This window comes from Malaya genurostris, chromosome 2 (assembly GCF_030247185.1).
Source record: "Malaya genurostris strain Urasoe2022 chromosome 2, Malgen_1.1, whole genome shotgun sequence".
NCBI classification, from domain to species: domain Eukaryota; kingdom Metazoa; phylum Arthropoda; class Insecta; order Diptera; family Culicidae; genus Malaya; species Malaya genurostris.
In genome coordinates this window covers 87,196,248-87,221,701 of record NC_080571.1, presented here as the reverse complement: position 1 = coordinate 87,221,701, position 25,454 = coordinate 87,196,248, and the positions used below count along the sequence as shown (strand labels likewise).

The following is a 25,454-nucleotide window of genomic DNA, read 5'->3' as shown; positions in this document are numbered from 1 at the left end:
CCTCCATTCGCATTTGTTTTTACGGACAGTTTTTCGTTCATCTGAGTCCAAACGGAATTGTGCCCGATTGAATCGTCCCAAAATTTGATCAAAAATTCATTACGACTTTTAACTGGATTTCGATTCAAGTGTGACAACCGATTTCTAGTCATAGTCGGTTATTGCATTCCAGTTAGAAATCGTGATGAATTTCTTATCAAACTTCGGACGATTTTAATGTGTACATCTGCGTTTCGACATAGATTAATACAAAACTGATTGTGTATGGTGGCCTTAAAACGATATGCACAAGATAATGCTTGAAACAGATGTTTTTTAGGAGGTTTGTTTTTTAAATAGAGGTAACTCTATTGTCTAAAAGTTGTTTCAACAGTGTAAAGTGACGTTTCTATACAGTATTGTTTGGCAAATCATCATAATTAGTTTAACTCCAGAACAACGTTTCCAAATTGTGGAAATTTATTTTCAAAATCAGTGTTCAATTAAAACTTTGTGAATTTAATGGTGCACATTATCGTCCGTCTGACCAAATTCCGGTCTACATTCACGCTTATTTCTTTAAAAAAGAGGAAGAACGACGTGTTACGTTGAATGGAAATTGAATGGAAATGGAAAGCTATGGATGTGGACGAAATGTGGTTTCAATAGGATGGAGCCACTTATCATACTGCGGCCGAAACAATTGACTTATTGTAAGAATATTTCAACGACAACATTATTTCGAGAAATGTACCGGTGATTTGATATCCGCGTTTGTGTGATTTGAAGCCACTCGATTATTTTTGTGGAGATACGTGAAGTCATTGGTTTATGTGGATAAACCAGCAACGATTGTGAAAAAAGTCGTGGCGATCACATGCCCTAAATCATATTTAATTATTAAATGCCAAAAAATTATCTACCAAATAATAATAATAATAATAATTTGGTATGTTTTAATTGAATTTTAAATCAGCAAGCTCTTAAAAAAGAAAAATATTTAGTTTCAGAACCACATGGAGTAGGAGTTGTCGTGAATGCTCCTGTCATCGTCATTAGGACGATCAATAGGAGCTGATTTAGCTTTGACTGAACTGTCGCAACGTTTTCTTTCTGCAAACATACAAGGCATCCATAAGCCTAATTTGGTCTAACAATAGTTGTATAGATCCTGTAAATGTAACTGGGTTCGAGGCACCATGTTTTTACAAAAACTCGTGTGCATTGGCCTAAAACCATACAAGATCTCTTCATCCTGAGGTTAATGTGGGCAGACCAATTCATTTTTGATTCCAGAATATTCCCGAAGTATTAAATTTGATTCATCACGTTGATGTGTATGTTGCAAATGAAAATGAAAATAACTGCATAAAGGCGGATGGATAATGTCAGAGACATAACCGAATGACGTGAATTCGAATAAAATCGATGGTTCAGCTTCTTCGATGCTAAAGAATCCGAATTCAGGACTCGAATTTTGAAGTCGAATACTAGAACTGAATTCTGAAACTCACTTTGATGCTAGATTTTTGAACTGAATTATGCAACTGAGTTCTAGAACTGAATTCTAGATTTGGATTGTTGAACTGATTACTGAGCATATGCTTTGGAATTGAATTTGAGACCAGGGTTCTGACTAGGAGTTGAATTCTGAATATTAGTTACAAAATGCCGATCTAGGATTCAGTTTTCAAATGCGGTTGTAGATTTCAGTTTCGAAACAGGATTCTGTAATCCAGATCCGGAATTTAGTTCAAAAATCCTCGCAATCTAATTCCCGAATTCAGTTACCTTTCAAAATTGTGAAAAAAATTCTAGACCTGCATTCTGGAGCTGAATTTTGAACCTGGTTTCAGGAAAGCATATTAGAACTGAATTTTGGAAACACAACTGAGTTTTGGATCTGCATTCTGGTCCAGGATTTCGGTCTGACGTTCCAAAACTGACTCAAAACTCATTTTTCGAATTATGAACCTGAATCCTAAGTCTGAATTCCGGATAGGATCATTGAAACGGAATTCTGGTCAGAATCTCCATTTCCTGTTTATTTCCGAATTTAGTTCCAGAATTCAGAGTCCAGACCAAGAATCAAGATACTGATCTCAGTTCCAGATATCGGTTACAAAATCCAGGCTTGGAATCAACTTCCCAGATTTGGATAAAGTTCCAGAGTTCCAAAACTCGCCCCTTGATTCTTCACTAGGAAGTGAATTTTAGATCTATATTCTAGAATGAAAATCTGGTCTTGGATTCTGATAACTAATTTCAGAATTAGACTCTAGAATTGGATTCTGGACCTGGATTAAGGTCTGAACTGAACGAGGCTAGAATGAATAAAATCTCAAATTTTTACCTTCTTTTCTAATCAAATATTTTAGAGAACTTTAATTTCGAGTTATTTGTGATTACCTCATAGTAGTGAAAATTCTATCGCAAATTGGTGATCATAGCTCCGATGACGTGGATAAAAAAAAATGTTGATACGTTGAATAAAGCAAGAAATATTCACGATAAAAAATTCTCCCAGAGGGCAAATTAAGATGAATTCACATAAAAAATTTGCGAAGAAGAATCGTCAGAGAAATGAACAGAACCGGGAAACCCAGCAAGTGGTAAAAGAAGATGGATGTTTGAATGAGTCAGTGTGAGATTTTGGATATGATATCTGCCAGCAAGCAACGATACAGTACGAACTTTACCCGGATCGTACAAAGTCTCATGCACGCGCTTCGCATTACTCAATCGGTTTACTTTCTGGAATGTATTTCCACATATTCCAGTTAGGTAACAAACATTCAGAAAATTACAGATTCGAGCAGTATCAGGATCAGAACTAATTGGCTCAAGTGACACGTTCCCCTAGTTATTTGGAGATTTAAGTGTACCCAGGTTCGAGCAATTTTGTTCTCAAATTTTCACAATAACATTGATCTATCATCTTTTTCAGTCAGTTTCTTGAGTGTAGTTAGAAATAGTGAAAAACCAGTCCAAAACCGCACAAACACAAAATCCAAAATAAATCATCGAAAAAGTGATTCCCAAAAAACGATTCATTTTATCAATATTTCTTAACAAGTAAATTAAATCCATGTTCCAGATCATAGTAACGTTTTCAATAAACAAAACAGATTTAAAAGCTACGATTTAACGGCAACCTTCATCAGACTGAGCTGGTGTAATAATTTTCCTCCAATCATACATATGCATAAATGTAAATTATAGAGGTTTGTTGGCCGAGTTTTAATTTCGGAATTTTTGTACTCTTTTTGGTTAGATTTTTTGATAAACGGTTTGCTCTGTCATGAAGATACTACTTTTGAGTGATGTCTTGAAGATACTACTTTTTGCTCTGTCTTGAAGTGACTTTATGTGATTTTTTTCATTACATTCAGGGAAACAATCAAATGCGGAGAAAAAAATCGGCCAACCAACCTCACATGATAAAATATATGAAACATGTGAAATGCATCAATGGAACACGTTTATTAGTGAAAAAAAGTTAGCGTGTACCATTTTGCATTAAGTGGGAACACAAAAACTTCACACTGTTTAGTATTTTTAACTAGTTTAACTTTCAGACTTTGTTTCGGCAACATAGGTGAAATTTTTACAGCTCTCGTTGCTACCTTTAATTTGTCCGGTTTACACGCTTACGTTTGTTTTAATTTTTCTCCTCTTCTAATGCTGCTTTTATGAAAATCGGTCAAAATTTTGATAAATCGTCGTTTATGACGTTGGCGCTCCGTGCACTCGTTTTGGGGAGAGGCCTGACGTCTCCAGAAAGGCTAGATTCCATATTGATGGGCGAGTTACGAAAATAAAAATTTACTCTGCAGTACCAAAAAAGAACAAACGTGCTCCTGTTCAAACGACAATACAAAAACATCTGAAATTACGTCGGTACATGGGTGACCTAATACCTCGCCAAAACCATTATAGATGTCACCACTGCGCTCCATAAAAGGCACTCGGTCAACCTGTCCCTTAGGCTAACCAGCCCCAGTTTCCCCTATACGTATTTTTGTGTAAACAGCCTGTATCTACTTAAAAAAAAGAAATATTAAACTTATTTTAAAGATTTCAAAATTAGGCTTTTATGAACTGATATAAAATATACAAGAAATTGAAAATAAAATAAATCAAAACACATTTTATATAAAACATTTATTCATAAAATTGAAATCACTTAAAATAATAATCAAGGTACTGTATAAGAAAAATGAAATTATTCCTAGACTCCTGGTGAAATAATCATTTCATAAGGCACATATGTATAATAATGTTGCATAATAATGTACAGCAATCTTATCCCTGTGTCCCATAAAATAAACTTAAAAATAAAAACACACAACAGCAGAAACGTTACAGTTTCGTCGTATAGTTCTCCTGATCCGCCTTGATAGGCGTCGCAGGACGAGTCGCTGCACTATTATGATTAACGGAATCAGAGATTTGTCTTTCCGGGGCATCCATGAGTACCGCCACCGGGGCTACAACAGTTGAATCGTTGTCCAGCGCTAGACCGCCGTTTTCAATGCCGCTTACCTTCTTTTCCTCCTTGGTGGGCGGAGCCCGCAGCAGTGTCAGCAACGGTGCATATATGAAGCACAGAATTGCAATTCCCACCAACATCCACTCGAAACCGATGGAGTTTACTAAGGTGCCACTACACGTAATAATGGGTGAAAAGAGAAGAGATAATCAAATAGAGCCAAGGGTTAGATTGAGTTTTTGATGAAGAGATGTTGACGATAATGGGTCGGATGACGACGAATCGAATGTGCGATACGGCACAAAAGAATATTTATGGTGTATCGAAAATGGTGGGTTAAGATTCCTGATTTAACAGTTTCTCAAGGCGGAAATCTTCACATAATCACATCGATCACTACAACGTTTGTGCTAGGAGTGTATCTTTTTAATTTGGGTTTTGTGTCAAACCGTAAAACATACATATTCTATTATGTTACCATTTGATACTATGTTTGCACAAGACGGTTGTTTGGTCTTTGATTGATGTGTTAGAGAGGGTGTGATGAAAGTTGAATAAGTTTCCCTCTTACCTTAGAGCGGGTCCAATAGCGAAACCCAAACAGAAGGCTACATCTCCGATAGCATAAACACTACCGTATACAGCACTGTGTCGGATGTCGACCAAATAACCCAATTCCGGCATCATACACGAATCTACCATGCCAATAGCAAATCCTAGTCCTGCGTTGGGTAGAATCAAGTGATGAATTGATGTTGCCATGGGGATCTGAAAAAAAAAAACGAAATGGTTACTGTTATTGCGCGCAGTACTGGTGCAATGAGAAAAAAAATCTTACACAAAGTAAGCAAAGTCCGATGATGATTAGACCGAGAAGTGCTGCCAGCCATCGTCCAATTCGATGCCCTAGTGGTCCAAAGAGATTCGTTCCGATGAGATAACTGATCGAGGCAGGTAAGAAGGTTACACCCTGCTCCCATCGACTGGCACCCATGTTGTCCATCATCCAGATTGGTAACGATGGCTCCAGCATAGCGATACCCATGTTAGCGAATGTGATGGCTCCAGCTGCGATTATGATGTACGGGTCCATCACCAGTTCTTTCAGCGATGGTGGATTAGATTCCTCAATTGTCACCGATGGTTGCAGCATCACTAACTGAAGCAGACCATCGCCTAGTGCCAGAGCCGACAGGATCAGAAAAGGTGCCGATTTTCCGACAAACTCATACATGATACCGCCGAAGGGGGGTCCTATAAGTACACCTAAAGCTAATCCACCTAATGCTATACCCATGGCGTTTCCACGCTCCTTGTCGTCAGTGTATCGATCGGCCAGCATTCCCATGCCAGACACGGACGAACAGGACGAGCCAATACCCTGCAATGCTCTAGCTAAGAAGAGAACGGAATACGTTCTACCGAATGCAAAAACTGAAATTGAAAACATAAGATGACAAGAATATTACTCCGAACAATGTACAATTGAAATTACGACTATATTTTTGCCTCTCTCATACAGACAGGGTTATGAAATCATTGTGATAGTCGACTTTGCAATCTAGTGTCATATTCCATTGGACTCTGTTCGTCGAAACCAATGACGAGAAAATATGGGCAAAATATTTTAACTCTCGCTCTTAGCGGCCCACTGAACCGATATCCACCGATAGTTCTATTTCAAATGAGATGTCTTATAATCCCATAGCTTTCTGTTGAATTTCATCTCGATTCGATTTCTGGACCACTTATCTGATGTTCACAAGGTGCTATTAAATTTTATTCGAATTCGGGGGTAACGAGGTGAAATGTCCAAAAAATGAACACCATTCTAGTTTTTAGTATAGATTGTCATTGAATTTTATCCGTATTCAACTTTCAGTTCTGAAGTAACGGAATAAATTATGTAAACAAAGGACACATGCTTTTCTTAGAGATCCTTGGAATCAATCACAAACTTAGATTCTAATGGAAGGTCTTTTGATGCCATAGCTTGCTATTCAATTTTATTTGAATTCAATTGCTGGTTTAGGAGTTAGTTCAATTGCTGGTTTAGGAGTTAATGAAACAAAAAAAAATTCCCATGGATGGCTGAACCGATTTTCTTAAACCTAAATACAAATGAAAGGTTTTATAATCTCACCATTTTCTATTGAATTCTATTAGCATCGGACTCCCAATTTCGGAATTACAGTGAAATGAATATTAAAAACAGTTATTTTAAAATTGTGATAAGATAAATCCCGGTTAGACGCCGCATCAGTACCGCACTTTTGAGTATATGCGTGAGTGTCGTCACGACAAAGAAAACGTAAGTAATAGATGCTCTTTTCAATCTGTCAAAACAGAATTGTTCTGAACTATTTTTGAGCTCGGTTTTTGAAAATGGATTTTTCCCAGAGTTGTATAAACTCTTTCAAATCCACGCGTTTATAGAATTGTGTGAAGCTTCTAGATAGTTTGGTGGTTTTGCTCGTAAGAATTGACGTTTTGAGTAAAAATATGGTGGTGTTGGGTCTATCCCCTACAATCGGTAGCAATGTCGAACCAACCTACTGTAAACACTTCAATAAGATAAAAATCTGCTTTAATCCACCTAGTGGTGTGACGATGCCTTTCTCATTTTACTCATACTATTATTACTATTACTATAGTATTTAAAATAATCCTTTGAATCTTGAATGAAAATAAGAAAGTTTGATCGCGAATAAACTATCATATCCTATAAATTGAATCAGTTTTGAACAACATAAGTTAGAATAATTGCTCCTCATTTGTTCCTTGTCGCTCTAAATGATGAATTGGAATTTTGAACTCATTTCACCCTGTAGTTCCGGAACCGAAAGTAGCACCCGGATGGAATTCAACTGCAGTATATAGAGCCATAAGACCTTTCATTTGAAACTAAGCTCCGCAACCGAGAACTGGGGTAGTTTGGCCTGCAACTAACACAGGTAACTTTTAAATAGCAACAGTTTAGAGCAGAGCTTAAAATTGTCACGCATTCTCAATGAAAGAATCCCATCCAACAGCCTCATTTTCAATATTTTACTGGCTCATTCGTAAATAACGGACACCAGAACAAACGAAGAGAGACAAAGCATTCTCGTTTCTCATTGAAACAAAAAGAGAGTATAATTCTCGGTTAATTTTTCAAAAGGGCGTATAAACAAGTGACAGTTTTTAAAGAGCTGTGAATACTCAGAGTATGAAGTGGAGCGAAAAAATGTAGAAAAATTCTCTCGTGGTTCATGCATTGAGAGACTCGAGTTCTTGTAGCATCTTCTACCGGATTGAAAATGTTGTATACAATATTGATGAATATCGAGCAGCTTCTGTCAAATTTTCGGCAATCACCAACACTGTTGGTAATAATTTTTTTTAGAGTCGGCCTTGAGATTTTGAAAAAGTGTGTGTAAAGAGAAGACTTAAATGAAGAAAAAAATGAAAATTATGCAACTCTATTAACGATACTTGTTATTATTATTTATCGATTCTCGTCCGTGTCCAAGAGCATGAGCAAGGAATGACATGATTTCGATCCCACACACTTTTTTTTTCGCTGAACGAAAATCATTACCGAGATTTGAACCGCCGAATAATCGATAATTATCTCGACAAAAGATATAATTGCGGAGTATCGGCAATCTTAAATTTGACAAACGTCTTTTATTACCGAATTTGTCAGCAAAAGTTTACTGTCTGTTCGGCATAACCTTTACTGAATATTGGGCAAAAGTAAAGACGTGAAATTTATGAATTACTGAGCCTTCAGCAATTAAAGGTAAACAAAGAATTCGTTTTTGTCGTAAAAACGACTTACTTTACTATGGGGTGCCTTTTCAAAATTTACCCTTTACAAGAATGGGAAGAACTTTATCGCGAATATCTCTTGTTGTATTCATCTCAACAACAAAAATTTTTGTCTATATCAACAGAAATATGGTCAGCAATTTATGATAATATTTTCAGTAGTATGAGATAACCACAAATAACTCAAAATTGTAGTTTTCTCAAATGTTGGATATGATCAAGCATAAATTGAACGTATAATCGCACAAAGCGTTGTGCGCAAAACCGACACAGAAATACGGAATATTTCAGTGGTTGAGTGTGGTGGGTTTATATTTTTGTTCGTTAGTAAAACAGACAAAGCTAGTTCAATTTATAACCAAAATGCTCTTACAGTCTGTTACATAAGAGCGTGGTCACGATTACTCGCGATCGGTAAAGTGGAATGGTGTGATATTTTTTTAAAATTGAGGGCAGCAATGTCCTTGATGTAATGCGAAGCTTGGCTTGAAGCCGAAAATTTTGGTTCTTTGGTTCTAGTTCGCTGTCAAATACTATGTTTAAGCAGTGTTCACACGTTCACATTTTTTTCCATGCGGTTGCACCAACATACGGAAACGATTTCGATGGAATATAATCAAACTATAATAAACCACAATTTCTTTTTCTTATTAAAAAAGAGGTCAAATTACTTGTTTTATATAGAATACTAGACTAGAGTTATATTATAATTGGGTTTGAAGAAATTAACTTTTGACACCAGTGTGGTTTGATTGTATGGTATGAACGTAGCTTAACGTATTGTTGACAACAACGCCACCAAAACGAAATGCGTCGGTTTCAGGAACCAGCTTCCATAGCAGGGTGGTGATTCGCGTTTCGAAGCAGTTTTTTGTGCTCGCACCCGAAAGGTCCGAAAAATGACCCAAGCTGTCACGGCGAGATACATGCAAAAGTTGAATCAGTTTGTGAGTAAGTGGGTGAATCGTTTTAAAGAGCTGAAAAATGTCGACGACTTTCCAAATCGCGGTTCTGTCGGTGTATTGCAAAAACCGATGTTGAGTGAAAAACATGTGCAAAAACGTCTTGAATGGTGTCGTGAAGTTGGATTGGCCCTCTCAGTCGCACGATGCCAATTCAATTAAAAACGTTTGGGCTCAAATGGAGATAAAGCTTGGGAAGAACCGACCAAACAATTTGAAGCAGCTTGTTCGTCGAATTAACAAAATTTGGAGGTCGTTTTCAGAAGAATACGCGCAAAATCTCGCTCGAAGTATGCCTCGAAGATGTCAAGCCATTATAAACGCTGAAGGGGATTGGACTTTAAGTTTTTAATCTAATATTCAAAAGTATTTTCTTGTCGAGTCTTTTCATTTTCTCAGAACAGTGACCACGCTCTTCTGTAACAGACTGTATAATTGATTTTCTCGTGAAATTAATCATTGCTACAAATCAAAACCTTTGGCATGATGACAAAACTTCACCTAACTGATTCCAACTATGCATCAATTTATAAAAGATATGAAGAATATTCAAACAAGACCTGTTTTCTATGGAATTCCAACGGGCTAGTAAGATGTTCACTAAAAATATCTAGTTTGTAAAGTGCATATCACATCAGTATATAAGTGAACAATATTTTACCATTTTTTTTGGACTTTTGAAGAAATCTCTCGATACAGTTTGTATTTTTGAGACGGATTTGACAAGTAAGTTATAAAAATTAATGTCATTTTCAACTTAAATTCAGAAATCCTAGATGGCTTAAAACAATTTGTTGTGAATTTTTAATTTATGACTGAGTTTAAACATTACCTCTTTGATTTAATCGATCTTGTCCCCTACACAACCCCGTAATTTTTGCGGCACCCATTGGAAGTTTGCCAAATTCACACAATCATCCTACACGTACGTGCGATTATCGATATTCGGATGTGTGGAAAAAGCATGTAAGTGTTGTTCGTATTCACGTCATCCAGTTATGTCTCTGACATTACCCTTCCGTCTTTTTTAATTGTAAACATAATGACATCCCGACAGTGAAAACAGGATCTGGAGGGTGCTTCCTATAAATAATCAACAATAATTTTTAGTTACTATACTTACTGAATAGATCGCAGATTCTCACGTTTTTTGGACTAGTTCCGGAAATTTTCTCCGAAAAATTTCGTCAGAAAATAACTTCGTAATGTCACATATGTTTAGATTTCGGCAAACGCATTTGCTGATTTCGGGATAGTTGTTAATTACCGATGCGTTCAGCACCAGATTTTGCCAAATCTTCGTAAAAAGTTACACTTTGCCGAAAAATCAGTAAATCTACTGAACGAATCTCGGAAAATATAATATTGATTACTGAGCAATTAGCAAAATTGTGTGTTGCCGATCTGTTTTGACTTTACCGAGCTCGAGAATTAGATTTAAGTGTGCATATGTTTGATTTCGGTTATACCGGATCTCAATATTAGTAGTAAAAAACTCGCTTCGTTTTCTCGAAGATAAATTCACCGAGTTTCACGAACTTTAGTTCACATGATAAGTCGTATGCTCGCATAGACTGCTATTGAATTTTATCCTGATCCGATTTTCGGTTCCACAGTTACACGGTGAAAAGTGTTTAAAATTTCAAACCGTCATTTAAAGCAACGTTGCAAAGAACGTTTCTTTTGCCAGTCAAACGTTATATCGCATCTCAATTCCCGGTTCCGGAAGTGATCAAAACTCTCAAAAAGGAAATCTCTTTTAGTGATATAAAGTTGCATGAAGTTGAACTTTAATTTCAAGTGAAGCCTGAAATAATTCATAATTCCTTTAAGCGAAAATCACGCATATAAACATTACCGATCGATGGCGTTTGGCGAGCAAGGATCTATTTTTGCCTTCGATCCCCCATCAAATCAGCTATCATTAATCATCGAGCCGGTATCTTACGATACCAGGCTATTTTTAGCATGCCCCAACTTGTGTCATAAAATGCTTAGAATGCTCCATCGACTGTTTTTTTTTTTTTTTTTAAAATAACTATTTATTGGAATATGAGTTAAAATTAAATTATTAAGATTTAAATTGGGTGTTCAGCCACAAGTGGTGACTTTTCAGCCCTGTTATATATATATATATATATATATATATATATATATATATATATATATATATATATATATATATATATATATATATATATATATATATATATATATATATATATATATATATATATATATATATATATATGATTTGGTTATTACCATGAAGACATCATTTGCTTCCGCAATTCTGAGATTTTTGTGTAGGGAAAATTCTAAACCTACTTGTATTGTGTAATGGGGAAAAGGAACTTATATACTAACTTACTAACTAATACAGAGAGCGAATCGATTCAATTGAAGATTGCATCGATTTTTGTCGGAATTTGCTTATAATATTATGTGACATTACATCTAATGGTTCTATATTTGTGAGTCTGTGTAACTCATTTGTACTAAACCAGGGAGGACGCTTCAGAATCATTTTCACTCCATCGACTGTAATGATCACTGTATATAAGAATATCGAGGAAATACTTACTCAACGTGGAAATGAACATAATAACGAACCCAGCGAACATGGGAATGCTGTATCCTATCCTGAAGCGAAAGTGAGAGACCAATTAAAACCCGCCAGTGCTAAATTTTACGCTAATGGTAAAGATGAGAAGCGAAGGCATTAGCACAAACTTACTTATACGTTAATGGCCCCACTATTGGATTAGCCAGCAGCTGGACGAAGGCTTTCGACGCAAACATGAGACCAACTTCAACTGTTTCCTCCACCAGTTCCTTGTGACGTTCCTCCCGTTCTGCATACCAACTGGCGTTATCTGGAAAAATAATCTCATTCATGTTTTTTTTTGTTGACAGATCAACAGATTTGTTTACTCACCATAACCAGGAGTGGTGATGTCAATCCCATTGTACGGTGTGGTAGACTCCTTTTCACAGGGAGATAACGTCGTAGGGGGCGTTTTCGGGAAGCTAGCTAGCGGTGCATCCGGGTGCCTTATGTCATACAGGAACTCGGGGATAATTGGCACTGTAATCGAAAAGGAAAATACCGATCAGTTTTGATGGGGATGATAGAATAGTGATGGTATTTGAGAGAAGAAAAAACATGACTCAAGCCGTTCTCCCGTGTCGGAAATGAGTTCGAACAGTGAGGCGGAAAATTGGGATATCAACACCGCCCTATTGCCTGTTTGTGGCACTGAATTTCCTGCGGTAAGCGTGAAGTTGGAAAACTAAGTAAGGACTTCCGCTTCCAGTCGCAACGAGCAAAGCAACAAGTATTCCATCTCTGTAGCCTAGAATTGAATTATGTTGTTTTAAATGAGAATTGAAATTTACCCATCAACATGAGCCGAGGGCATCTTGCACTTGCTGGTGCACAAGCCCGAGTTTCAGGTCTCGAAAGTTTTTCCAGAGTACTAATTGTATTAAGTCAGTTTTCAACAGCTGCATTCGGCGTTGGTTGGATGACTGGCTGAGAACGATCCTAGCATCGGCACAGGATTGATTCGGCGAGGAAGTGTGAATGAAACAACTTATTAATTTCTTGTTTATTATAACATAAACCTGTTAGCTTTTAATTTAATCGGGCGGTGAGTACTCTTGATCCGGATAGCTTTAGCTTCTTTATCTGAAACTATATTGCTAGTTGGTGTTACAATTGTGATGAAGTGACTGATTTTCGTTTTGGCAAATTTATGTTAGTCTGGTCGTTTTTCAATGCAGAGTGTTTTTTGAACCGAGAGTTCTCCTAACTTTATGAAATAAAAATAAACAGAAATAAAAGCCTACTGAAAGATATTTCTATCGAATTTCGAACAACTTAATCAGCTGAACTTTTCTCCTATTTGCATTCCCAGTGACAACCGATTTGCAATAGGACTCGTTAACATTCATCAATGCCGGATATGACATTACTTCGTCGCATCGGAAAATTTCTTCTATTCTGAAAACCCATCCGGGCAATAAGTGATACATAATTGAATCACTGTGAAATTTATTAGATCACAAATTGCTTGCTTTTATGTTGCCATCAGCCTTATTTGCTTCATTTTGTCACCTTCTATCACGCTTGCCAATATTGCCCTGTAATAGCAATAGCAACAATCGGTCCTATCGCCATGTCGTCGTCGGGATTCAAACTATGCATGTATATTTTGATTGACTTTACATCACCAGCTGGAAAGCGAAGATGTAGAAGAAAAAGACATTGAGGGAACCAAACAGGGCAACCCAGCATGTTTTCTGTTTCATGCGGCATTCAGGAATGATCTTCACTCCATTTGCTACCCTGAGACTGGTTAACAAAGGTTGATGGAAACGTAGTGATACTGCACCTTGACATGTCTGTTAAATATGCCAAAATATTTATTCGTGAACAGTTTATCGAGCTCCAAACTTGTGGGAGAATTTTCAGCGGGCCGATGTCTGGTATAAAATGTAGACATGCGAAAAATGGCAGATACAAACATTCCTAAGTATGGAAAAATGTCTTTGAGACATTTGCAGTCCTTACGAACATAATTCAAATAATTTGGAATTAAAATCTTTTATACCAAAGGATTTCTTCGTAGATTTCGAACTCATTATTTATTATTTTAACTAAGTGTTCGCAAGTTCTCATCAATGTCTCCCCGTGAGTCTGGAATGTCTCTGATCAATCGAACGGCGTCTACTGGATCTCCGTTAGTAACAGAATGAGAGGGTGAAAATTGGTTTGTGTGGTAATACTGTTTTAATGATGTTAGAATCTATTCGTTAAGTTATTAATTTGGTTTCATTAGAACCATTTGTATTGTATTTTATCAAACATTTGATGGTTTTTTGGGTTAACAATAACTACATAATTCGTTTCGATCTCCTCACATTTCGCTTTCTGATCATCAGTGCTAGGTGGGGATGGAGTTCAAATGAGTGACTTTAAGCACTGATGAGCAGAAGGCGAAACACGAAGAATTCTTTTTATAACTCATAAAAGATGCATGCGAATTCCAACAAGTATTTTTAAAATTTAATTCTTGAAGAATTCAGAAGACACTAGATAATATATCATATGAGAAATGGCAATATCAAGCGTCCATCACTTACCACCCGAAAGTTTTTCTCTGATGATTGAATCCATTTTATGTAACCATTGAATTCAAGCCGTGCTGGTCAATGAAATTATGAACTTAGAACATACCATTCGCTCTGTATATGAAATAGCCAATCCAATTTCGATTGAGTTGTCTAGGAGCAAAGTTATTAAGATTAACTTTTTTCCGCAAACCGCTGTCACTCAGTGTGGTTTGATATGGGTAGAAAATTATAACAGAAAAATTTGGTGTTCTCAAAATGTTATTTGTTGAAAAAACACGTTTTTCGTTGAATTCTCGGTGATTTTTCTACGATTTCTTAAATCTGAAACGTTTGTCAGGTCTTTCTAATGATATATTTAAATCTAGTAGGGTAAGGGCTCCCTATTTCATCTCATTTGTAAGGACGTAGCCTTCAAACCCCGATTTAGCCTCTAAAATCACTGTAACTATTTCATATTACTGCTTCATTCGCCTTGCTCCACGTTGAAAATTGATTCACATTCCTTGAAAATTCAACTAATATTTATAAAACAGCTAAAAACACTAATGATGTTTTCACTATCGTTGATCTTTTATTCATCCTATAAATTAGCAATGGCGACAGCAATCAAAACAAAATATTCCACTATTACACTCTTACCCGCATACGCATGGCTGCCAGATGGCTGACTAAACGCTGTCAGCTGGAAAAATATGGCTTGCAGACATTCTGGTGACCGACTGCCTTACCGCTGCCACATATACAACTCAAACGATACAACCGTACCCACCAGGATTTTTCCACATTATTATTATTGGTAAAAAATTTACTCGTTGAATTATCTAATTAATGGGGCAATGACTTACGGAGATCTAAAGAACTATCTTTTAACATCATTTTATTAGTGAAAACAGATAGAACAGATATAGACTTTCTATGCAAAGTAATACATATTTTCTATGAAAATACCTGGCATCTCTGTGCACAGCCGATGAAACACACACACACACTTCACAGCGTTATGTTGGCGTATAGCGGAATGAAACCAGTGCTACTAGATTTGCCACAATGGTTATTTCATTAGTATTTAACACGTTCCTTCTGGTAATATTCGAAACAGAAACAGTTTTATTGAAATACTAGCTGACCCGTCGAACTTCGTCTCGCCTGAAATTATTTTTTTTAATTTATGTTTTCGGACAGTAGAGTTGTCAAACGTTAATGTTTCTTTCCATTATTTTACTGATTACTTGGCTTACAATAAACGAATTACGACAAATTCATATCCAACATCAAGAATTATTGTGGATATGTTCAATGCTTTTGTTACGCAAAAAACTAAACAAATGCACCGATTGCCATCTCATCCTTCGAGTCAGTGTATTAAACAGAGATTGTAGATCTCTCTCAAACTAAAGATTTGACATGTGGGATGATGGATTGGATTGAATCATATCTGACTGGTCGTAGTATGACCGTGAGAATTGGCGACTGCGTTACTCCATCATTCATCGTGAGCTCTGGTGTTCCTCAGGGAAGCCATCTAGGACCATTCATATTTCTGCTATATCTAAATGATCTGAATTTCGCATTGCAATGCATGAAGCTATCATTCGCCGACGATTTCAAACTGTTTCATCTCATCAAATATCTGAAAGACTCAAACTTCTTGCAGTCACAGTTGGATGTATTTTCTAACTGGTGCAACGTCAACAGAATGGTTATTAACGCCTTCAAATGCTTCGTTATCTCCTTCTCTCGTAAACGAACCACGATCATGTATGATTACACTAGTTCGCAAGCTGTACTAAAACGGGAGACATCAATTAGGAATCTAGTAGTGCTATTGGATTCAAAACTTAGTTTCAAAGATCACATAGAATATACCCTCTCTAAAGCATTAAAGATGCTAGGATTCATCTTTCGCATCTCAAAAAATTTCAATAACATATACTGCCTGAAATCGTTATATTGCGCTCTAGTTCGCGAGTATGCTGTTGTTGTTTGGGCACCATATTATCAAACAGATAAGCTACGCATTGATACTGTTCAGTGCAAGTTCATTCGTTTTGCTTTGCGTCGCCTGCCCTGGAGAGATCCATTTAATCTTCCAAGCTACCAAAATCGTTGTAGACATACACTTCGATTTGCTATCTGTCCGCCGTGATACACAAAAAGCTGTTTTCGTCGCGGACCTCATCCAATCTCGAATTGATAGTGCAGATCTCCTACAACAGCTAAGTTTTGACATTCTTCGGCGTAATTTGCGGTTTAATCCCTTTCTCAGAATTCCTCGTGCTAGAACTAACTATGGGATTGAACCGTTTTCGAGCATATGTCGCGTATTCAATACTTGCTCTGATGGATTTAATTTCAATTTATCTCGTAACGCCATTAAAACCCGTTTTCTCCAAAATTTTCCCGCTAGTTTTATTAGGATAATTAGTCAATATGAATAGTTGTTAGTTAACTTTGTAGTTTAAATAAGGGTAATTTAAGATTTCGTTATGTATCATTTGGTCAAATGTTGATACAAAAGATGAGAAGGTTTTATGCTTGCTGGAGAAGGAGAACCAAAATCTCAGCTCCAGCAGGCTTTTCCCTTGCTCCTAAATAAACAAATAAATAAATTAACAGATGGATTAAAAAGAAATGACCAAGATAAATACTTTAAATTGACCCCACAAATTTCCAAAAGCAGTCCTCGGGGATTGTTGTTTATCATTGAATATTAAGACTTATTTGTACTGAAGACGTTTAAAATTTAATAGCAAATCCTTAGGGATTATCGAAAGTAATAAACTAATTTTGAACGGTTGTCCATAACCTACTTCACCGCTAGTGATATTACTTAGTCGTGTTTGATGAATGTTCGTAGCAGGATAATGACAGGATCAATTTTCGATTAACGAATTAGCGATAAAATGAAAAATACTTGGACATTCGAAATTTCAAATTACCCTTTTATTAAATATTGTGTCCATTAACTTTGACATGAACGCTATGTTCGTTCAAGAATTGTGTCAAAAGGCCTCTCATTCGTCGAGCCACCACATCGGTTTGCTTAATATGCAGTCCTGAGAATCAATATTCTGTTCTAGCGGAGTGAACATGAGGAGTGATTATACCAGTATTCTTCTTATCGTTAAGCCAATGTATAAAACAGCAGATCTCACAACTAATGGTTCTTACATGCCACGATTTCTCCTTCAGATATGATATTCACGATTCGCATATGGTAATTCGTCAAGTAATCCAAAGTTCGGAAAATGAAATGATTTGGCTTAAGCAGCTTACAAATGTCATGAATAGCATCCTAAGCAGACCGTTTTGAAGTAAACCACTCTTGAAAACTTACCCGAATTGGCTGAACAAACTTCAGCATGCTAAATGCCAGAAAAATATTTTCATCTGTACTCATTATTTCAACAGCAGAATCCTAACATTCATACGTAAAAAAAATCGTTACATAATTTAATTTGTTCAACTCACGCCCACGATGGCCAACATAATTCATCTAACTACATCTACTGGTAAATGACATTAGAACTTGTGTTTCTGTTTACGGTATAGCTAAAACAGTCATTTGGCAAGTAATGATTTTGATACCCTATTAAGCACGTGTTTCCAAATGACGAATCAATCATGCATGTAAAATCTCCACCCAAATCTACTCGTTGCGCGCCAAACGATTTTCCAAAAATCTAGTATTCTTTTCTTCAACGGCGAAATACTGAACATCTCCTTGCGCGCCAAACATCAATTGTAGATCTAGCAATCATTGGCGACTTTTTCAGTGGAAAATTCCATTGTCCATACAAAATAACTTTATTGGTTTTTCCCACATTTCCGGTAAGTTTTCCTAATTTTTTTGATGTACGAACCCGGTGGGGGTAAAAACTGATCAAACAAAAAAAAAAGCATCTCAATCCGTCCATCCGTTCTTACGTGATGCGATTACAAAGAATGATCTCTGCATTTTTATATATATAGATTAATATCAATAATTTAATTAAACTAATGTCACGGATACCAAAAACATACTTTTTGATGATAATTTGAAGAAGATAAACAATTTTTGTTTTGTAACATTATGAGATAACTTGGCAACTTTGCGAAACCAAATGAGATGAAAACAAAGCGCAATCAAGTGAACGAAGTGAAAAACTTTCATCTCATAGTTTTGAAGACTTTTATTGCTTGACGGGTAAATTTTGAAGTTTTTAATCGTTAACTAAACAAGTGGCAAGTGAACATAACTAATTATGAAGTCATCCAGCATTCAATGGTAGTGTAATTGTGCGAAATAGTGATCATGTTTTGAGACGAATCGATTAGTAGATATTCAGAAACATGACGAACTGTAAATCTTGAGACGAAAGTGTGTCCTAAATTGAAAAGTGAGTTTATTTTATATGAAAAAAAAAACGATCACCGAAGAATTTAAAAACATTTCTTTCAATAGGAAAGTGTGACAATAGCTTTTCAAATCATTTTAAAACATTCCACAGTTTGCTTCCGGTAGGTTGTAAAATATTATTCATGTTCAAAGTTATGAGGTGAAGGGATGAGATGGAAATAGGAGCTCAGATGAAATAGGGAGCCGTTGCCCTATTTAAAGTATCAAGATGTGAGTTTTCATCGTGTCAAACTGGAGAAGGTGTTATTTGATCATTGTTTATTTAGAGAGTGCATTTATTGATGAGCTTAAATTCTTTAGATAAATAGCGTTCAACCTTTCTAACAACAGCCTTCAGAAACGATATTAAGTTGGCTGTTAGTTCAATCCGAGTTGCATTTTTATTCATTTAATTGGTCATTATCAGTAATCTTGAAATTAATTCCACTTACTTAATAACAAACTACAGACTTTTAAATTAATTTCAGCTATTTTAGAAATTGTTCTATAGTTGAAGCTTGTTGTTGTTTATATTGAAACAGCTTTCTCTTCACAAGAGTCCAATACCGCTCGATAGGTCGCAACTCCGGACAGTTAGGTGGCGTAAAAAATTTTTATTCTATCAGGTGGATTCGCTATTTTCGGTAAAATCTGGACTCTATTCGCGTTTTACCATTTCAAAACATCTTTGGCGTAGTGACAAGATGACAAAGCATACCAGAACAGCGAGAAAGCGTCATGGCTGCGTAGGAATTGTAACAATCGCTTCTTTAGGTATTCTTCACGATTTGTTTCCCGTTTCGGTAGTGACGGACCTTTGACTTCCTTGACCACAGCTGCGTATTGCCTGCCAAACCAAAAAAAATGTGGCCTCTTCGTCCTAAAATACTTCTTCACGCCGTTCCATTGCATGGCAGTATAAAAAGATATTCCGGGAAGCTGCTTGAAGTCTTCTCAAACTTTGTCAAATATTCGCAATACAACTTGCTAGCCCGGGTTTTAGCCGTCACATTCTGTTTATCATTACGGTTCGGTACAGTTTTCACCTAGAATGATTTCGTAAATGGTCGGTACTTTTTTCCATAAATACGATTATTTCATAAGCACTATACATAAGTTTTTCTTCGCCGTGACATCCATAATACATAGTACTTTAAATCTAATGCATTTCAAATATCATATTAGTATGTTGGTATTCATTAGGTAATATAAACACTGTTTTTGTCAAGCGATTTGCTATTATAAATTAGATTAAATAAAATACATTTATTTTGTACATGATCTTATAACTATTTTAGGTTTGTTTGTATTAGTTCATCACTTTTATTCAAGCACAATGATTAGTCTCGAAAAATTCAATTCGAAGGAGCTGTGCATCTAACGTGTAGTGATTGGGCATGAGTCTGGACATCACACGAATGAAGTCCCCACTCACATCCAGTCCCCTGAACCTCGCCTTTGTTGATATTTTAGGAACAATTGAGTGCATCCACCGACCCAGATTATCTTTATCCCAAGATGCTTGTCAGCTGGCAAGTGTTCTTTGGCGAGACGCGCTATAGAATTCGTTGAAAGCAATCGGTCTCTCATAAATTTCACCCTCAATAGCACCACGTTTGGCTTAAGTATCGGCTCTCTCATTGGCTGGAATTGAGTTAAGTTGGGACCCAGACTATAGTGACTTGATAATTATTATTCAATATGTCGTTCAGATATTGGTTTATTTTTCCCAAGAAAAACGGTTCAGTTTTGCCAGCAGCGTTTGAGCGAATGGCTCCAATTGCACTCAGACTATCTGTGAAGAGAAAATAATGGTTTGGAGATAATGTAACGATTACACTCAAGCTATAATGAACTGCTGCTAATTCTGCTATATAAACAGATGCAGGTTCTTGAAGCCTAAATGAATCCATAACATTATTGTTAAATATACCAAACCCAGTAGGCTCTTTAATTTGTTATCCGTCCGTGTAAAACATTTTCTCAGAGTCAATATGCCTGAACTTACTTGTAAATATTCTTAGGATTTCCATCGAGCGTGGGTGTTCCTGGATTCCACGTATTTCGTGTTTGTGTCGAAAAATTACGTTGAGTCAGGAACATTTAAAAGGCCTTCACGGATAGGAATATATCTTAAAGGGTTGATTTCCTGTGACATATGGTTAAAATATACCGTCACGAATCTTGTTTGAGATTGAAGCTCGTCTTTCGAAGTTATTAATAACCAAGACTAGTCTTTCGAAGTTATTAATAACCAGGGGATTCAGTAGCTCACATCTTATTAGCAGTCGTGATTAAAGCTCCCTAAAGCGATCTTTTAATGGAAGAACTCCGCCAGAACTTCAAGACTCATTGTATGTGTCGAATGCATATAGCCTAAAGCAATTCCCAAACAACGATACTGAATTCGCTCCAGTTTGATAATATGAGAGTGTGCAGCGAAACGAAAGCAATATTCCATCACTGAAAGTATCGTTGTCTGATACAATTTTATTTGATCTTCCGGATGAGCACCCCACCAAGACCCCACCTGTTATTGTTCGAAGAAAATTTATTCTTTGTTGGCATTATTAACAATAGATGCTGAGTACAATTGCTTGCACTCGAGTATCTTAATTCCCTCAAGCATGGAGTTTCTGAAACGACCAACTCCTTTTTTAAGTAAATTATCGGCTGTCAGACTTGATTCAGTTACAACACCGTCAATTTCCCCCTCCTTCGTTGGAATGTAAACTCGATATTCAATAACGTAGAATTTACAGGTTACAGTTTCGTTTGCCTGTTTTAAATCGTTAACAACAACTCGAATTTTATCTCTATTAACTTTAGAGATTTCTACAGCTTCAGAGAAATGTAATGTCAAATCCTTTGTAATTTGCATCAAATTTAATTTAAAATTTACAAGTACCCGGAATCGGATTCGGCTGATCTTCCATGTAATCATCCCTTACATTAACTGTTTTTTTGTAAATTAATAATTTTGTTAAAAATTGAAACTTATGTATAGTCAAATCTCAGTTATAAGAGAAATAAAAGAACTAAATTATATGAAATCTACCTGGTTTCTGTTGTCTCTGTTCCTCTGTCGTAAATAACGACGTGAAGTTCACCCGACGATTTCCAATTGGCAGTCTTTTGGTATCGTTTTCTGCTATCTCAGTTGCTCTGCCGTCGTTGTGTCACCACTGAGCTTGGTGTGCTGCCTGTACCTGGCCCCAGATACAGTGCTATTGCTCTTGGTGACGATCAAATGTGATGCTATCAGTGTAGCACCACGCGATATGTAACGTCTCTTTCGATCCCAAGCAGCGTACAAATTCTGGTATCTGGTAGATCAGCACTGGGTTACCTTAACACCTCTGTGCTTTTGCACCCCTTCGCCTTCGCACCTTTATGCGATGGCACCTCTGTGACTCGTAACTTATATGCGTTCGCACCTCTGTGTCTCAACAGTTCTGTGCGTATGAACGGGATGGCGTTCGTTGCTAGCTTTCCAGTCGGGAAACGCCCCGAATAGCACTTGCACTAGAAGTTTAACTACCTGCACCCTAGAGTAGCAGCCGTTAACTCACGAGCCAGTATAATCGAAACACAACCTCTTCGCTTGAATGGTTTTTACTGAATGAAAAGGAAGCTTTTCGTTGTTAAATGTGTATCGAAAAATTTAAGAAAGTTATGGACAGTGCTCTCAGAAAAACCAAGCTTTTTGGCAAGTTTTCTTACTGAGAGATCATTGCAACCGAACACAATTGCTTTTCGCATTTGTTCTTCTTTCGACACCATTATTGATTTAAAAGCTCATAGTATTACTAAGAAATTATTTTACTCAATGATCAGACGAACGTTCACCGATCTGCGAAATATTTCACGCATTTATATTTCCAGCGATATACGTATTTAGGGGTGTCCAGATTTTTTTTGCCAAAAAAACTTAAATCAGCAAAATATGCAGGGATTCATTGGTACATTGAGTGAACCTGCTATGTTTTTTTCGAAAATGACTAACTTTGAGGCTATGTGGAATGCGGCGTCAAAAAAACTAAGTCCACTGAGTTCCTGCTTCCATGTCGTAAAATTACACACTTACAAGCGTTTCTCTTTTTTTATATTCAGTTATCAGGGTTTTTTCCAATGTTTGAAATCTGGATGTTCTATCTTACTCTCACTCTGTTTAGCTTATTTTTTCAACAAATATTCGATGGATATCGCTAAGGATAAGTTAGTATAAATTTCAGTCATGACAAGTAGCAATGGTTTTTTTCTGTATACTTGTATATTTGTAAGGACAAAATTGAAGATTCCTAATGACAAAAAAGATCTAGGAAGGTTCAACTATTGTCCGTTCTCTTTTCAAACGTGAATTTCATGTTTTTGTGGATATTGATTATGATCTCCAAGAAAAAACAATTTCTACAACAGTTACTACGTATGACGAGGCAGAAGATATCATCGACGAATCTCCACCAGCGATTTGGTGACGAATACAGTTTCATTGAATTTTCTTCCAAATTTACCAGTAACAACTCACATTGTTTGTAAAATTCTCCCCTGAACTGAACATAATTAACATCCATACAAAGTCGAGTTAGGTGGAAATAAGAAAATCATTTCTTGAGATTAAAATGCAAAGTATTGGTATTGCATTTTTTGTGGAATTTGTACAATTCTGTTTCAACAAGCCACACAACCGATTCGTTGAGTACAGAACAATTGTCCTGGCTAGTGCTACGATCCTACTGATACTAAATATCCTTCCATGTCAAGAATCGAACATCAGAGAACTGGCTTGCACAAAAAAACTTAGTGTTAAACTATTACACCTTTCAATTATTGCTAAAATGTCTCCACCCTCTACGTTGAAACCTTCAATTGAAAAAAATACTACTGAACTTTCAGCCTTGCACCCTTCACGTCGTACTAATTGAAAACCAAACTAAACGATGACTGAACATTGAAAGTTTGCTTACAGCAGCGAGGAGATTATCGCCTGGCTATCATCGACCGTACCCGCACGGAAGGAAATGACTATATCAAGTGTAGATTGCCGGGGTGTGATAACAACATTAATTTATTCAAATGGAGAAGTGAAATTAGTTGGAAAATTAAACAGCATTCTACTCTCGTGGACAACCACGGGCATCACTTAGCTGTAAGTTAGAAGAGTACGTCAATTAACTCTATGTTATGGTACAGCCCTTATGTACCTTTACTACTACTAATAATTTTAATCTTTTTTTTTTCAAATATATATTTTGTAACTATTTTAGATCATAGTTTCAAAAGTTTATTAACAATAACGAATTTTAATGAAATGCTAACCTAGTTAGAAACTCTGTTTCTAACCAGAATTTCATCAAATTTGATCTCTAAAATTCTACTCGTTTCGGGATTTATAAACACAACCACTATAATCGCTTTGGCCTAAATTTTTCATGGCAAAAATGGTTAGTTATACTCCACTTCCACTAATCATCTAGCAAGGTATCATAGCAACTGAAGGCAAGGATATTGCTCGTATATTTAAATTGGTATGGTTAAAGACTGCGTCAGCAAGCATCGGAAAACGTTGTTGCCAATAGCAACTGTTTGATCTTATAGTCTGCTGGCTGCATCCTTTCGCTAACGCTAAAGCATCCACACTAGTCACAAAAAGAATGTTTTTATGTGAGCTTTTCGAATGAGTTTAACTATACAGAACTGTCTTCGGTCTATTTAGTGTTGAAATGGGTAAAACTTCAAAATATTATATTTCCAGTATACAAGATGTTCCTAAGAAATGCAAACATTAGATGTGTTGCTACTCACTAATTAGTGTGTATTTTTTTAACGTGTAAGCGCCATTTAATTCGATTACATGTAAAAATGATTATTATTTTAGTGAGTGTCACAGTAGCAGCCAGCGCCCTTATTCTACACTTGGCCATTGTTAAAGTTTGCGTCTTTGAGCCTCTACAGGACTTATCAATTTCTGCTTTGTTCGTTCATTTTCAAAACGTCACAAATTAAATTTGAGACTAAAAAGAAGATTCTGCACATTTTTAACACTGAAAGGACATTGTCTATAATCAGTTTACAAAACGTTTGAAATGGATCCTAAAATAGACTGGTGAATAGTGAATCCTTTACGAATTTATCACGAAATGGACGAAACCCCTGGTTTCTACCACCCCAATCCGAACCTAAAGGTTATCCCGCACTAGACAGATACGAGCTCTACGGTACCGGCAACTGACTTGTAAGACCAGCGCCCTATAACATTGATCCGCCAACCCAGGCATGAAAGTGTTAACAATTTACATTACCACGATTCTCGTTGTTTTTTTATGGAAATCTTCGTTGTTTTTGGATCGAGATTATCGATATTCAGTTGTTCCGGTTCAGATAGTAAATGGTAAAAGACCTTTATCACTACTTTCCGACATACCAGAGACTTGGGCGATTCGCATTTTTCAGATGCCTAAGCCTGACTCCTCTGGTAGAAGGTGAAAGTTAAGTTACTAAAAGATTTCTGCTTGCTTAAATGACCCTCTGTCACGTCTCTCCTTTTCCGTTCTATATATTCACATCCTTGCTCTCTCTTGAGTACTATCAATCTATAATTTTCATTTGCTGTTTCTAAAAAATGGTCTCTGGTTAGGTGAATATCACATAAAAAGAAAAAAGAAATATTGACTTAGTCGTCAAAAAAGAA

General features: G+C 36.4%; 1 protein-coding gene across 13 annotated transcripts in view; it reads right to left on the bottom strand.

Annotated features, from left to right (window-relative positions):
- LOC131433082 (synaptic vesicular amine transporter) overlaps positions 1-25,454 on the bottom strand; it is a 102,724-nt gene that overhangs the window by 8,349 nt on the left and 68,921 nt on the right. For all 13 annotated transcript variants that reach the window (XR_009230020.1, XM_058599849.1, XM_058599847.1 and 10 more), the window contains 6 exons: positions 12,185-12,334; positions 11,984-12,122; positions 11,831-11,889; positions 5,310-5,905; positions 5,043-5,239; positions 4,525-4,645 (listed from right to left, as the gene is read on the bottom strand). Coding sequence is in view for 12 of the 13 variants with exons in the window: in XM_058599849.1 (XP_058455832.1) it covers positions 4,525-4,645; positions 5,043-5,239; positions 5,310-5,905; positions 11,831-11,889; positions 11,984-12,122; positions 12,185-12,334 (1,262 nt within the window). In the remaining variant the exon portion in view is untranslated. The remainder of the gene's footprint in view (positions 1-4,524; positions 4,646-5,042; positions 5,240-5,309; positions 5,906-11,830; positions 11,890-11,983; positions 12,123-12,184; positions 12,335-25,454) is intronic.